Source organism: Typopeltis vanoorti, chromosome 16, assembly GCF_054136105.1.
Source record: "Typopeltis vanoorti isolate ZY-2024b chromosome 16, IOZ_Tvanoo_1.0, whole genome shotgun sequence".
NCBI classification, from domain to species: Eukaryota; Metazoa; Arthropoda; class Arachnida; order Uropygi; family Thelyphonidae; genus Typopeltis; species Typopeltis vanoorti.
In genome coordinates this window covers 98,811,004-98,828,901 of record NC_143564.1, presented here as the reverse complement: position 1 = coordinate 98,828,901, position 17,898 = coordinate 98,811,004, and the positions used below count along the sequence as shown (strand labels likewise).

Below are 17,898 nucleotides of genomic sequence, written 5' to 3'. Positions count from 1 at the left end.
AACTCTTTTGTGACGGAACTGGGCGATCTACTTCGCAACGCATACACCTGGTGACGTCTCGAAGTTTCATTTTCAGCTTCAGGAAGTAATAATGTAGATTACTTTAGAGTATTTATTAAGCCTCAAGGAATGCATTATGTGCACATACTCATAGAGTGCAGAATGAATTACGGAATGATGAATACATTTCTAAAATTGGTCTGACTGACATCAGTTCTGAGCGAATGTCGATAATACAACTACAGTATTCTTTTTGACTCTTTGTGCTTGAAATCGGTAGTTTTATAATGGAAAGAAGCGGAAAATAAGAGATTTTTCATTGCCTAAAGCATAATTTCTTTCTTTCTTTCTGTCATTGTGATAAAATGCCTGTTTTTAGGGAAGAATAATACTTAAAATCAAAAAAAGAAAATGGAAAAATAGAAATCACACTGTAAAACATTGTTTCCATTAAATTCGGAATGGTATTGAAGCAGCTAAAGTTTTTCTTTATGTGACCAGTCACTTTCAACGCTAAAGGCAGTGCAAATAGTAATGAATGACTTTGTATATAAACAATTGCCTAATTTCAATGTAACTAACTGGTATAATACAAGAAAATTGATGCTAAAAAAAAAACCTGATCCGTTGACATGCCAATTGGAATATTATGAACAGCGCTGAAGATATTTTGTCATACAAGGTATTGAACAGGGTATTGAAGCAATTTAACTTTTCTGTTTCATTCGCTCGCTTGAAAAATATATTTTGGGAGGTCAAAAATCCTGAAAGACATGGGAAAGGATTATTGAAATTATCAATAGATGGCGTACAACAGAAATTTTGAAATATGCTAGCAGATGAAGCAAATTTTAATTGACTTTTTCCCACTTGTTTTTGTTGCTCTTCATGAACTCATAATGACAATTGAATTGCTAGCTTCAGTTATCAGTCATTCTTTAATAAACGTAATGCGTGATTAAGCTCTTCCCTTTCGGCGTAAAGGAAACGAATTCGATTGACACATGGTCTTTCTAACGATCCGTTTCTTCCAAGAAAGAGAATGAAGGAGAGGACGGGGTAGGAAAATATTTGCAGTATAAAAGTATCGACAACAATTATGCCACTTGCACTTAAACTCAGAAATCATAATTAAGAGGCGAAACTTAGACGAAATTAATAAGTTGAGTAACGCAGTTTAGGACGCTCTTAAATATGCGTCTTCACATCCATCCACTTCGAGGATTACAAGAAGGCAGGAAGCGACACAACAGGATGTGCTGATTAAAACAGCAAATTAATCTCTGATTATAATGGGGAAGTAGTTGGGATAGGGATATTCAAGGAAAGATGTCGTTGTCCGGAAGATATTCGCTGTTATCACGAACTCCGACGCTGCCGTGCTTAAGTGGAGCTTTGGACGCTTTTTTGTTTTTTCTCTTTCTTTTCTTTTTATAGAAACCCTCGGGTGATAAGTGCTAAGCGGCCTACATCATTGAATTTAGTTATAGTGATGACAGATTGCCAGTTCTCACTTTATTTAACGGCTCGTTTAACAAATAACCAGAAGGCTTATTATTGCCAAATTGTTAGCAATTCAGATAAGAAGCGTTCACGTACTTTCTGATTCTCAGGTTTTCTCATTATGTGCAAAGATCAGATGTTTCTTTTTTAGTCTCTCCCTCTCTCTGTATTTTCTTATATCCACTAAAAATAAAACAGATAACTCTTTTCATGCTGTTCATTTACCATCCCCTTGTAAATGCATCATTTTTATATTATTCCTAGCCCAGTATAACCATAAGAATTAATTACTTTACATAACTGATATCACACTAAAATAATAAATAACTCATTAGAAATAGTCGTGCGTTCCAATTTAATCTTAAGCAACTGCGTTCAGTCGGGAAAAAGTCCAGATTTACAGGGGCGGAGAAATTTTTGCAGTAACATATTCCTTCGTTATTTTCATTTTACTGTTTATGTATTTGTTTTATGTAAAATAATCGAATTTCTGCCTTTAGCTCTCTCTCTCTCTCTCTCTCCTCCAATTATATTACTTGCTTCAACAACTTAAGTGTAATTTCTGTTAGAGTACTGAATGAATGTTTGATGATAGCTCTAACGATTCACAGTTGTAAATTTATTTGTAGCTTCAAAATTAATATAAAAATCCCCAAAACAAATGTAGTTTTAGAATTATTTTAGATATATTTGAAATATTCGAATATGTTATAAATAACCTTTTAGAATCAGTTGATTAATAGTCTGTTTTTCTTTCTTTCTCTCTTTATTTTTGTTTATTTTCTTCCTGTTTTTTTTTTTTTTTTTTACATTTCAAAATCTTTCGCCGAATTGTATTGATATTGCTTCTAGTCACTTTTAATTATATCTTGACATAATCCAACTCGTTACATAGCTCAGTTAATTATAAGGTAGATAACCATATTCTGATATTGAGATATTGTCTAATTTATTTCGCTTATAGGTAGTTGCAAATTTGGGCAGTGTTTATAAAATTTATTCAGAAAGAAAATGTTATAATTATATGGAAGAAGGGCGAATTCTAATTATTATGCTGAGCCGAACTTATGGATAGAAACTGAAAAATGAAAACATCACAAAAATAAAAACAAAATCTTAATACAAATAAACTATTTTTGAATATCTAATTAATATTCAAAAATAGCTTATTGTAATAAAATTGTTATCTTAAAATATTTCACTGGGACAATAAAAAAGTCAGCGAAAATCAACTTATATGTTATTACTACGTTAGCCACACCTTTCATAGTCGTATTTGTATATTGCCTTCTTCCTACATATACAAAGCAATCTTTCTCTTTTTAAATTTTTTTTTCTATGAAAGATTCCACTAGTGTTCGACTTGTCAGAATCTTGAAAGGAGTTCCGCCTCTTACTGGTAACTGTTAAACCACTTCCTTTTTTTTTTTTTTTTCCATCTGCAGATAAAGATTAAAAGTTCTTTTAGCCGAACATCTAGGTTTTTGTTTTCCCATGCCATCAGTTTAGGCGATTTCAGCATTTCTGTCACATTTGATACCCTGCATTTGATTGTCACGAAGAATTTCTGTATTAGTTCAATAGATGTTTGTGGGTCAGGTGGCTCGCTGTTGTTCTCCTCTTCCGATTCTGTTTCGTATTCCACTTCCTTCTCATCAGATCGTTGAAGATGAGTTTAACTCGGAAAGAATGGGTGCAGGTATGACATGATAGCTCTGATTTGCGTTAAAATCAAACAGATTGCATAGACGTTGTCATGGATTTGAGCCAGACACCCAAAAAATTCTTCTCTCTAAGTATTCTGTCACTGATTTAGGCAAACTGTGGAAATATTGTCCTAAATTTTGCTTTCTCAGTGCTCTTTTTCCCGTGGTTGTTCTATTATCTCTGGATATCAATATTCTTCAATCGACAACATTGGCATAGAGATGTGCTTTGGCGAAATCGAAAATTAGTAATGTTTGTCCTGTCGTTATGAAATTAACAATATGAGCTATCCATTCCATAAAAACTTAATTGGTTACTGATCCTTCAGCCATTTCAGTGGCTTAACTCAGAAACATGGCATCACCAAACTTTAATTAATGATTAATTATTAACAATATATTATTTTATTTCTTTGAAGAATGATATGTGAGATCCCTAGTGGAATTGCTTGAGCCAACGAACTGTTGTGCATTGGCTAAAGCGGGGATCCCTCCACACACACACACGGGAAGCTTGTTTTTTTTTTTTTTTTTCACCTTGCAAAACTAGTAGGATAACAAGAGGGATGAAGTAAGATAAAGCCCGTAAACATGAGAATGCAGTTTTATTCATCAAAATACTGATTACTCTTCCTGACATTCCTAATTCCTAATATTTATGTGTGGTACTGATTAGTTTCTATAAGTAGATTTTTATGAATATTATTGAGGGTGGAGTATACATAGGACATTAGGAACGAATGGGTTAATAGAGATACTGCCCTCAGAGCCTTAGATACTTCGCTTGTAATCCCAGTCCAATGAAAACCAAACACTGGCTGAACTATGTTAGTTGAGTCTTTTACAACGATCTCTCGTCGTTATTGTGAACACTTCCATTATGCCCCCAGAAACCTTTCCTACCACCCCCCTCGCATTGTAATTTGCTAGATTTGTGGTGAAGTCGTTCCGTTACTATTCGCATGCTGCATTGCTGATATTTCTCTACATTATGGAGCAACGAGATGTAATCTGCTTGGTAGCTAGCTGTAGCGATGTGAATTTATTATGTGTGGCGAATGGTTTACCCTATGCCTTTTTTATCGATTAAAATGCTCTTGGGTTTTCTCCGTAAACTTATTTTCGATCACGGTGGATTTGAAAGTTTTCATAATAATCTTTTAGGTTAACGCGATTTAATTTCATTCCCTTCTCTTAGTTCAGTCTCTACTTTTCCATTTTGGCACATGTGGATGTCGCCTCAAAAATGTATTCGGCAAGAATAAAAAAGACAGAGCATTAAAAAGTTATCGTAGTCTCAAATGAAACGAAAATAATCAGGTAATAAAGACAACTAAAATAAATCCATCAGAGCTCATAATTCTGATCCTACATCTCAGCTACGAAAAGTCGCACTGCAATTAGGATGCATGACCTGAACGTAGCGAAGTATATTTCTAAGTAAATTCTCACTTCCAAAACACTCATGCAGCTAAAATTAGTAGCTGTGCGATGCTACTAATTTTAATTGTCATGCTATAAACTGCAAGGACTTTCTAAGATTTGAATACCTAAAGGACTACTTATAGTTAAATTCATGATAAAGTTTGGCAAGTCCGATTTTATCCACTTACTTGATCATCCAATGCCATTAACTACAGTACTTCACGATCTTTTAGATCGGATTTTGCTCATCTTGATTGTATCAGCTGAAAGTGGCCATTAGATTCATGATTTGAACGTAAATGGCAGCAATTAACCTTCACCCTAATTATGGTAATTGCTTTTAAGGTTTCTGGTAATACCCATATAGCCGTAGTCCATTAGAGCAATTAAAGTGAAACTTCCTAGTGGACTGCTATCTAGTCTCATGTTGAAGTAGTTATTGTCGGCGATACCGAAAGATCTCGGAAAGCTGTATTTGAACAGATATTATGTCATTACTTATGACATAATACTTATGTCATTACTTATGACATAATACTTATGTCATTACTTATGACTAAAGTCTATGTAAATATACACAGACTTTAGAACGAAATGACTTTCACGTGATAGTTGTGGAAATCCAAAACTATTTTCCTTATATATATATATATATATATATATATATATATATATATATATATATATACACTAGGGGGCTCCCCCCCTGACGCCTACGACGCCCCCCGATTGCGGACTGGTAGGCCAGTTCTCCTTGAATTCAGATGACTCGAAAGGGGGGGTTCCGCCCCCACGATGCCCAACGCCCCGAGTTCCGGACTGGTAGGCCTGTTTTCCTTGAATTCTGATGACTCGACACTCAGGGTAGCCCTGAGTTTCAAAACGTTTCAAATAACTTGACAAAAAACGTGACACAAAAACGTTGCAAAAAAAAAAAAAAGCTTATCATTTTATATTATAGAGTTGATATATATATATCAACATGTTTCTTAAAAACTACTTCAGGCGTGATAACACTTAAAGCAAATTAAAAAACCATAAAAACACTGTGCCATTATAATAACAGACTTGTAAACTGAAGTTAAGTCAACTTAACTTGTAAATTGAAGTTAAGTTGTCTTAACTATAACGGCACATTATAATGTGCCGTTATAATAACAGACTTGTAAACTGAAGTTAAGTCAACTTAACTTGTAAATTGAAGTTAAGTTGTCTTAACTATAACGGCACATTATAATGTGCCGTTATAATAACAGACTTGTAAACTGAAGTTAAGTCAACTTAACTTCAGTTTACAAGTCTGTTATTATAATGGCACAGTGTTTTTATGGTTTTTTAATTTGCTTTAAGTGTTACCACGCCTGAAGAAGTCGTTTTGACGAAACATGTTGTGTGCTCCATTAAATTAACTTATTTATTTTCTCGGTTTCAGTCAGTCAAAATATATATATATATATACAGGGTGTTCGGGATAAATTTGACAGTTTCGTAAGGAAAAAGAAAATCTTCTTTGTATCTATTAAATTTAATGAATTGACAAAAAAACATTACAGGCAGAGTTAATTACAATACTATCAACAAGATTTACTCAAAATAACCACCATTAGCATCGATCACAGCTTCAATTCTGCTTCGGAACCTCGAACAAGCTGATGCTACAGTCTCCCTGGGAAGGGCCGCAAAAACTGTTTTAATTTTATCCATTAACTGGGCTTTTGTATTACTGGAAGTGCGATTGGTGTCTTTTTCAACTCCGCCCCATACAAAATAATCCATGGGGTTAAGGTCTGGGGTGTTTGGAGGCCAAACATTTGGACTGGTGAAGTCGTAGAAAATTTCAGACAACCATTTTTGACTTTTCCTAGAGGTGTGGCAAGGGGCCGAATCCTGCTGCCATACATACGGCCTACCATTTGCTACCCTTGTTATCCAGGGCTTGACTACAGTTAGCAACTCCACGAACAAAGCCCGAATTCCAATGCCAGGGTTCTTCAACACCTGTTCCTGCAGATTTGCGAGGAATTCTGCTGTACGAACGCAATCAGATCGTCTGCTAGGGATCTTTCTTCTTGCTACATCCTCGTAGTCACCATTGCAAGTCTCTAGTTCATGCCTGATTGTTTTTACTGTATTCAGGGAGCATTGGGCAGCAGTCGTAATATCCTTATTTTGATGGCGGGCACGAATCATCATGATACAAGTTATTCTCTTCCATGATTCAGGTGGGTTCCAGCTATCCATCCTTTCTGACATCTTGTATATGAATGAAGAAGGGTCCAAACGTTTAAATGAAGAGAAGTGTGTGTTAATACATGTAACTTACGGAAAAATATAATTAATTATAAATATGTCAAATTTATCCCGAACACCCTGTATATATATATATATACACATACATATACATACAAGGAAAATAGTTTTGGATTTCCAAAACTATCACGTAAAAAAAGCCATTTCGTTCTAAAGTCTGTGTATATTTACACCGCGAAAAGGTATGTTCAGCATCGCATAATGACTAACCGAACATAATTGGACTTAAAATTAAATATATAAAAGTTGGTAAAAACAAACTAATTCTTGTTCGTAGTTACGTAAACATATTAGCAACATTTAAAATGTAGTGTCATAAATAAGAGACGAACGAACGCTCGTGACAGACAGGAAGAATGTGAGCAATGTAATAATTCACAGTTTATTAAATGAGGTACTGCATGCAAAAAAAAAACTGTGAATTGTAAAGTAACACAAAGTGTGACCGAAGAGAATTTTAATGTGTTTGTGTGATTTACTGTTAGCTGACTCTGTAATCCTTTGCTAACTACCTAAAGAGAATATCCACGTAGCTATTAAATTCCAAACAAATCAGTAAGTATTCTTTATCTTCTTTCTGTACGTTTTTTTCAGAAGAACGTTAACAGATAACTTCATTTATCTCCATTAATTCTTTTTAAGTAAAGCACTCTGAAAAACAAAATAATTTCACAATTATGAGCTTAAGAAAGTTGTTACATTTCTAACACCGTTAACATACCTGTCGCCATCTACGCATATTGTGTGTGTGTGTGTGTGTGTGTGTGTGTGTGTGTGTGTGTGTGTGTTCACTAGAAACAGGTCAGTGCTGTGTCATTTTTAAAGCTTTCATCACATTTAATGGAATTGTTAGCAGAACTACCGAAGCAACAATAAAACATTGCTCGACTAAAAATATGCAGTATATTTGTCTCTTAATGGTTACTCTAGTTATATTATTTATTTTCTCCCCTCGAGTTATTGCTAACAACGACATGTGATATGAACATGAAAAATGCAGATAATGAATTTTAATACCCGTATAATTTTATTTCATGCACGTGTATTGTTCTAAAAAATTTTTGTCTCTTTTTAAACTTAAAAAGAAGAAAGCACTTTCAGGATTATACTTTGCAATATCTTTGCTGCACTTCCATCTTTTCCATAATACCAGATTGTCTACATATCTTGCAGGAAAGATTCATTTATCAACCACATATAGCTTCCATAGCTCTTATTTGTATTTGTCTCTCAGAACCTCAAAAACTTCACGTCGTAGACGGGATTCTAACCGGTGTTTTCAACCAAAGGGTTCCTCTGTACCAATCCTGAGCTATGGAAGCTCTTTATAATACTAAAATTCAGAAATTTAAAATGTAAAATTTTTTATATTGCACTATTTCGTTTAAAATATATTTGCTTAGGCTTCTTTGTGTACGTGTTTAAAATTTAAAACCTCATTTCCATAACGCTGCAAATAATCTTTGTTGTTGTTTCCTGCATATTATCCTTTGCCTGTAACTTGCAATATATAATTTTTCTAGTAGAAAGCAGCTTCGTACGGAATTAAGCTAATAACAGAAAACAGACATACCGCAAAACAGACATACCGGGCATAGAGTACATGTAATTAGTTACTCACATTTGATATCAATGGATGCCGTATGGTCACTCCCATATCCCCATCGGGTTTTTTCGGAGTGAAGCTTTCTGCTATAAGAAGTGGTAGCGTCGCAGAATCCCTTTCCACACAGATTTAGTAGGGAAATCATAAACACCTCGAACCCGCAAATCATAAACACCTCGAAGTTCGAGGTGTTTATGATTGTCCGACCACACGTAATTAACAGACATAATATGCTGGCTTTATAGCCTGAGTTGTTTCGGTCGTAAATAAAAAATAACCTACCATAAAAAATCTCTCTCTCTCTCTGTGTGTGTGTGAGAGAGATCACACTGATTTTTTTTTCTTTTTTTCAATTTATTCTTGCTGTTCATTTAAGAAATAAGTGGATCGTTCAAAATATTTCCGACTATATATGTACAAATTTTTCCTCTGGCTTAGATTAGCTTACTTAATTTCCATAGTTGGTTTTATTAGATTTGATGATAGAGTATTGGTTTGTTGTACGAATATGCTTTCTTAAAGAATATTATACTCGGTAGTAATAATGAGAAATTAAATAGATTATCATAAATATGTATAGATGAAGTAAGAAATTATGTAGTATATCTTCTCAAAAACGAATTAAATGAAATTAAAAAACGACGTTTCATCTACTTTCGACATTGCTTTAAATAAAAGAATATCATAGATTTTTCTTTTACCATTCTGATTCTGCTTATATGAATAGTTCACTCGCAGCATAGTCAGTACAATACTTTTTTGCTTAGATTGACTACAGTTCAATTGCCTTGGGACGAGAGTAACTTTTATAATGGCTTCACATTCTACAAAACACGATGCAAACTGGTCAGAGAACATACAGATACCAGCCTGTCGGAAGTAGTGGTTGATTGTCGCCATCATTCAGTGTCCCATCACGAATACAATTCAAGGGCAACTACAGGATAAGCAGCAGCACTTGTAACATTACGACAAACAAACAAGAACAGAATTGTATCTGTACATTTTTCTGCTCAGGTAAGTCGAGATGAGTTAGCAGAAAAAAAAGTACAAACAACGTTCAGAAGTAGTTGATTATACACTGCTTGGAAAGAAGTCAAGGGACCACATAGTGTGAGGAACAAACAGCCATGGCGCTCATTTTAACAAGATGTAGGCCCTCTTTTCACTGCGATGACTGCAGTAATCCTACGGAGCATACTTTCCACAAGCGTACAATAGTGATTAATTGGAATTTTGGACCATTCTTCCTGTAGGCATGTAATGAGGTCCTGGACTTTTGTAGGGAGGACATCCCTTAACCTCACCCGACGCCAAAGTTCATTAGGGTTGAGATCAGGGCTTTGTGGAGGTCAGTCAAGTGTGGTGACGTTCATGTCCACAAACCACGCAGTTACAGCAGCAGCCTTATGACACAGTGCATTGTCTTGCTGAAAGAAACAATCGTCTGCTCCGTGAAAACGCCACAAATTTGCATCGCATTGTCCAGAATGTTCAAATACTTCGGAGTTCAGTGTTTGTGCCACCACAGAGATCCGACGATGAACTAGGAAAAACAGGACCATACCATCACACCGCCACCTGCGAATTTCATTGTTGGGGTCATGCACTCTGGCAGAGACGTTCGCCGGGCATCCACCACACCCGTTCATCTGCTCGGTAGAGGGTGCAGCGACGTATGATTCGTCGCTCCATAACAGTGGAGCGACGAATTCCAAGCTTCCATGTCCCCCTATGCACGCACTACTCACCACTGAAGACGACGCTGCATGTTGGTTCGTATCTTGCCCTTCTACCACGGAAACCCATGTTGTTAGCTACAGTTCTGAATGCTTTTGTGCAAATTCGTGTTCTAGTCGATGCCCGGAACTCCGCATTCAACGTGTCGGCCGACGAATGGCGGTTTTTACATATTATCCTCGTAGCACCTACGATCACTTTCGGTGAGTGTGGTTGGTCGTCCACTGCAGGTAGTACTTGCAGTTGTCTCCCTGCCCTTCCATCTCAGTATGGTATCACTGATTGTTGACCTGGTATGATCCAATTTGTCAACAGTTTGCCGAACAGATATGCCATTCTATCACAACACCTCTTTCAAACATGAATTACCTTCTTTCACCCGGACACAGTTGCACTGACTTGGAAGCATCATATTCCTCTATTTTATACGTGCTACAAACATGTGACGTTACTTGGCACGATGCACTTTGCCCATAGGGATGTCTGTTGACTTCTTTCTAAAAAGTGTATGTTACTTTTGAGTTTTATTTCAGGATCAAAATATTACTTCTGTTACTTGTGGAAGAAAACCTCTTTCGCCTTCTTATGAAATTCTCTAGTCAGTTCACTCACCTTCATTTGAAAACGTCCTTTCCATTCTAAACTTGATTCGAACCTGGATCTTTCTAGGTGTGAATGTCATGACACCTGTGACTGCGCTGCTGATGTGCCATGTAACTTAAGTTATTACGATCTTTAAGGGATCTGCATGTTTTCGTTTCAGTGCCGGTTGTCATGAAAAATAAACTTTTTTGGTGTTTTAAGTGCAGCTTCCTGTTTCATTGTTAGTGCTGTTAAAACTCGTTCATAAATTACATGAAATTATCATAAAATTCAGATTTTTAGATCCCCACTCCCTCCGTCACAAAGTGCCTCTATAAATATAATGAACACCAACCTATTATCACAAAAGAATATCCCCCCCTGCAGGCTAATGCTTTCGTAATTTATGGATAAGCCCTTATTGGCACTCCTCTGATTAGTGAGTACCGCTAAATGGACTCCCGTGTCCTTAACCAGGTCGATATAGCGGAAGTGTTAGTTCTTGACGGCATTGCATGAGCGATCGATGATGTTCTTTAGAAAGGAGCTATAGAGAGAATCTGAATAAAATAGATCTGTGTCACAGAATTGATTTATTTAAAATGGGGTTATTTTTATTGTGCTGGTATGTAATGTTTGTCTAATTTCACATTTATTGTGTGCAGAAAGAACGTGCATACTTGTAATTATTCGTTCAGCCATTGTATTAAACTTGATTAAGTGATTTATATATGAAAAACTATATTTAAAATTGTCTCTAATATTATCCAAGAAAAATTTTAAATATAGTTGTGGGTAAGCCTGGGGTGGCATACCTCCATAGAGAAGGAATGACGATTCTACTATAAGGAGAAACACAGTTTTAACCATAGTTACAATTGTTCATTACCCACAACTCATGCAGGCTGAATTAAATAATAATAATAATAATAATAATATAAATCCAACTAACTGAGAAAAAACCAAATTCTGGCTGATTTTGTCACAGAATAAATCAGTTCTGTGACATAGATCTACTTTGTTCAGATCTTCTTCATAGCTCCTTTCTAAAGAACATCGAAATTTAGTATTTGAAATTGTTTTTCATAAAATGTGTCGATCCTTCTTGCTTTTGGTTTATACCAAAAGTAATTCTCACAATTAGCAAAAGCGATTCCAAATGATACAGAATTATATGCTAGGAATAATTGACATAAATAAATGATAGATTTAGTTTTTTTTTATCACAATAAAAAGAGGTCATTATACAAGAATCGCTGCATGCTTGGCGATTGAAATGATCAGATTGATCTGTTTAATCGACTAATGCAGTAGCATTTCTTACGTTACGGTATTTATATTGACTAATGCCGTTAGCAAATCGTAACGTGTACAATGTCTGTGAGTTATGATACAAAGTTATAACCTCGGCAATAAAAAAAAAATGTCATGCTGCCTGAGGAAAAAGTAAAATCGGAACAAAACACAATATGCAGCCTTAGTGTATAAAAATGTTACACGTAGATAACAAGGGAAATGGGAAAATTATGCATGATATTAAAAATAATAGAAAGAAAAACAAAATACAGGTAACCCTCGTATAACGCGGATGTTAGGTTTTGCAGAAATGCCGCGTTATATAAATCACGTTATGCGAGTATGAGATCACATAGAAAAAGTAGGGTTATGTTCCGAAATCGTTTTTTTTTTTTAATTATATAAACAATGGCATATCCAACAAAAATATATTTTTATTTAATTCAGGTAATTCATGTAATTTATGGAAACATATAAACTATGAAACATATACATAATATAAAAGTATAAAAATTACAAATTGTACTTAAACTTTATTGCATATAATGCATAAATGTTTTAGGCAAAATAAAATAGTGCATATTTTAATCTTTCATAGCACGAGGATTTGCGGATTGGTTAATAAACACTGGTTTTTGTCATGTAATCACCTGATGCATTACTACAAAACAGTAGAGTAATTCTATCTTTGGAAACTTTGAATCCAGGAGTTGATCTTTCATTTTTCGAAATATAGTTACGTTTTTGCACTTTTTTTTTTTTCCAATATAACCCGGATTCATCCACATTGAACACCTGGTCTGCACTATAAATGTTTATAAACTTTGAGAGTTTTTTGTTTAATAAGATTTCCACCCATAGGAATTTTCTTTTGAGGTTCTTCTTCTATCGAAATCATTAGAGATTTCTCCATTTTTCCATTAGAATATCGCGTACACGAGCAACGCGCTTTGCACTTATCGTTGACCCAGCAATAAACACTTTCTCGGATTTTATGTTCATTTTCTTTGATTGTTCGAATTGTTGATTCATTTAAATTCAAAGTCCCTGCAAAAACTCCTGGTTTTTCTCCATTTTTCAACCGATCCAAGATTTTGAATATTTTTCTTCTAGAGAAATTAATTTGTTTTCAATGTTGGTTTTTCCCTTTCGTTGCAGTTTGTGGCCATTACTATAAAAATAATATTTTACACAAAAAGTAAGCATTACATATTGTATGTAACTTACCAGAAAATAAAGTGCTCAGCTTGAGATGAACACACTTATGATTTTTAATGCACTTTCCTGGCAGAAACGAGGACAATTTTCAATAAAAACGTTTTATACGGTAAACAATTGAGGTACATGCGTGCTAAAGGGTATTTCCCCTAATATAAATTCGCTACTTATAATTACATGCGGGATACAGGCAAACACAAATTTAACGAAGATAAAATTTGATTTTTAAGTCGCGCGGTGAAAAACATATGAAAAGATAAAGGGTTACTACAATTTGTAGACCGTAGTTTTATCGGAACCGTGTTGTATAAGTACCGCGTTATACGAGGGTTACCTATGTATTTCCCGTAATATAAATTCGCTACTTATAACTGCATGCGTGATACGGGCAGGCGCAAATTTAATGAAGATAAAATTGGATTTTTAAGTCGCGCGTTGAAAAATATATGAAAAGATAAAGGGTTACTACAGTTTGTAGACCGTCTTATATCGAAACCGCGTTGTATAAGTACCGCGTTATACGAGGGTTACCTGTACTTGATTTATCATGGACTTCCGATTAAATGGAAATAAGAAACATCTGGAAAGCTTACCTTAAATTTGTGAAGTTAGAAAAAAAAAAGAAAGCTATCTACAAGCCAGAGCACAACTACCATAATGTCTGTGCCGATATTACCAAGTTGAAGTGAAAGAAGCCTAAGTTGTAAAATATTTAAATATAACAATTCAGATTATATTTTTTCACATTGAGTGTCAGCGTCCGTTGCAACTCGTGTCATTCTTTGCAAGAACTTTCTGTTGAAACTGTAACTACTAGAGAAGTTTAGGTGCACTTGAATCCATTTAGCAATTTATGAAATGACACATTTTAAACAGATTTAAAAAACTTAATAGTTTAAGAATTTTCGAGAATAAAAATAAAGCTAGCTGACTACCTTTTTTCTAGTCATCGTCTGTTATTTCTGGTTATGGTGAGTAGACTTCTGTCTTGAAGGTATAGGTTTTTAATCTAACCTGACGTAACCACTATTGATGATTTAAACTTACTTGCCATGATATTTTAGCATGTATATTATATAGTTACTACATGCAGAAGTACGTCTTTTCTTTATTACTAATAACATTAACTAATTTGTTGTGTCTATGGGCTTCAGAAATTTAAATAATATTGGAAAATGTTCACTACTGCCAGTGTGTTACACATTAATAAATTGAATTAATTTATATTTTTAATTTTTCAAGAATCGTGGACATGGATTAGACATGAATGTGCAAGCAGCCTGGTTACAAGGTATAACTGGTAAAGGTGTCGTGGTTACCATCTTAGATGATGGATTAGAAAAGGATCATCCGGATTTACAGAGGAATTATGTGAGTATTACTTGTTGATATAGATGATATAGTAATTTATCATTTACGAAAAGAAAAAGCTGTGTGATGCCATGGCCTTGATTTAAAGTAATTCTAAACAACATTAGCGGATATTATTAGTGCCCATGTTTTCTGACAGAGAGCAATACTAAGACATAAAACTTATATGTGAGTGCGCAAACATTGAATCAATTTAAGGCATGGTATGATAAACATTATCTCTGTTAGAATGCATCTTACTATTGCCTCCCTTGACGAGTCTTGACTCTATGAGGTATAATAATAATAATAATAATAATAATAATAATAATAATAATATTGGAAAATGTTATTATTAAATCTCCAAAACGTAGCCATGTAATCTTCACTGAAGATAATAATAATACTGGTAATCTTCACCGGCAGATAAGTAAACAATCCTAAATAAATTTTTAAATTAAAATATAAATGGCAAAAATAACTCTTTAACTGTTTTAATGTAAAAACTGCGACTAAATTGTTCATGTTATTATTACTACTAACATGTAACATTAATTTTAACATTAATTATTGTCTTAATCATAATTATTTTAATAACATGTAACAAAATGTATCCTACACTCATGTAATTTCTTTGAAGGATAATAAACTGTTTAAACTGTGAAAAAAAATATATTATTATTATTACTAAAATAAAAAATAAAATAAAAAAATCTGCCCGTGAAGATTACCTGGATACGTTCTAGAAATTTAATAATAATAATAATAAATAGAATAAAAGAAAATTGAACTAATTTAAATGTAAAACGGAATCGTGAAGGTGAGGCGGTTTTATACTAACTTATTTCAAAACGAGAGCACATATTTCAAAACTGCAAGGAAAATAAACTTTTCTTATGTATATATTTAGTAGGTATTGCTGCAGCTTTTAATGTTCTATTAATTGTCTTTAATCAAGTTAATTTTGCATTTTCGTTTATTTTAAATTAATAATTTAATTACTGCATTAATTTACTAATGCATTACATATAAGCGGGTTGTTACTTTTATGTAAAGGGGGGGGGGGGAGCTAAATCCGCCACATAACCTGCTGCACTGATGAAACTTTAGCATCCTTTTCGTGCCTACCCTTCCCTTCCTTCCTTCCCCCATAAAATTCCATTCTCTCTTTATCTATCTATTTATCTCTTTCTCTCTGTGTCTTTAGTATTTCTGCGGCACTTTAAAACATATTTGATTTGCTTTTTCTGTTTGGGTTAAATACGCTGACCTAAATTGGTTAAATTATGGACTATGAATTCATAATCATCATCAAATTCCTGATATGTACCCTTAGGTGGGTGTACAGGATATTATGATAGTTGCACATGAAAAGTTACATCACTAACTTCGTATCAACAATTTTCCTCCAAATTAATCAGTTTGGAGAATCAGTTCATTTAAACCGCAAAGATTGTCTACTGTTATCAATATTTAAAATAAAACAAATTTGGAAGCTGGGCGGTTTCTAAAGAAAATAACATATCATTGAATCACAATATGATATATGATAATCTATTCTGATATTTGCACATGGTTTATATTGCATGTGATAATATACTATTTAATCAGCCATTGAGATATCTATTTGGGACCATTTTGTTTACGTTGATTACGTTTGTTTACTTGATTACTTTGTTGCGAACTAGTATTTCTTGTCGTCATCAGTTCTAAACAAAGAAATCGATTGTAAAATTTTCCCAGATAAAAATTTATTTCCGTTAGTTATTCCATACAGTAATAATCTCATGTCTCAAAATTAAAAAAAAAAAGTAAATATTTTTTATATAAACTCCTGTACTAATACACCATAAAGAGAATAACGTTTTTTGACCTATTCATCTCGGAATGCAAACTTCTGGTTAAAGCATTAGTTCTTAGAAAGTCACCTCTTAGCTTCTACCTTCCATCTGTTGAGAGGAAGGGGAAGATGGATTTGATTATGTCTATGCAGCAAATCAGTACTCCTGGCACTTGTCTGTTTCCGAAACAAAGCGACATGAAAGCCAGCTAGAGACAATTTGTCTCACTAGTTCGTACTTTCTTACCTTTGGTATTGCAATGTGATAGTACTTCTTTGCATCTCTGCGCGACGTCTCCTTGTTATATCTGGGAGTTTCATATTGTATTATAGCAAAATTGATCATCGCTGAGTACCTGCGTAAATCAAATTTGATACAAAGAAATGGAGAAAATTTCTGATTAAATTACTTAGCTGAACATAATGGTTTAGGTTTTCTAAAGTTAGTATAAAGAATTTAGTAGATAGGACTTCTCTTTAGAGCATATAAAGTATAAGTATAATATAACATAAGGTAATATAATGTTTCGAACATTTCGAACCTACTGCAAGAATTAAGTATATTGAATTATCTTTTAAATGTAGTTAATTCTCTATAAAACATACTAAGTCTACCATACATTCGCATTTGTTAGCCCTGTGTTAATCGTACGTCCATCACGCCACGTACAAAAGGTTAGTTTATTAGAAATATTCACCCGCTAAAAACATGAGTCTTTAGGACAGCTCGATCTCAGAGAATCGCTCCTATGAGGTTCTGGAAACACTCCGAAGGTGGCCTACTCTAGTCACACACTTCCTGTTGCTTAAATTTGCTCTCACATGGTTACCTGTCACATGGCATTTCAATACAATCCAAAGATTCTCAACCTAAATTATTTATTAAATCTCATTTAGCTTGAGAATTAAGACAGCTAATAACTAAGATAGCCAGTTCCTTAAGCCAAAGTCACTGTGTCATGTCCTAGAATCATTCCTGGGCTGAGCGACCTGTGCTCTGTGGTATGACGAAGTATTCCGTTTGAAGGAGCACACCCTTTCAAGGAGCTTCCTCTGTTTCTCTCTCTCTCTCTCTCTCTCTCTCTCTACGTTAATCAATATCGTACACATTTCAATGTAGTTGTTATCTCCTAAAGGTAATATACTCCTTGATTATAAATGCGTGCTACATGTTAGTGTGGGGTGGATTCATTTAACCTGATGTTTCTAATATTTTGGTTATTGTATCCGACAAAGCGCGTGACATTGCATTAGACACACCACAGAAAGTAAACAAATGCAGTTGTTCTTATCCGTAAAGCGCCAGATGATAAGGAACTTTC

At 34.3% G+C, this 17,898-nt stretch overlaps 1 protein-coding gene across 1 annotated transcript in view; it reads left to right on the top strand.

Moving 5' to 3' along the window:
- LOC150098214 (furin-like protease 1, isoforms 1/1-X/2) overlaps positions 1 to 17,898 on the top strand; it is a 469,518-nt gene that overhangs the window by 182,412 nt on the left and 269,208 nt on the right. Inside the window, 1 exon segment of the mRNA XM_090405967.1 lies at positions 14,629 to 14,757. Within this exon segment, the coding sequence (XP_090262093.1) occupies positions 14,629 to 14,757 (129 nt within the window).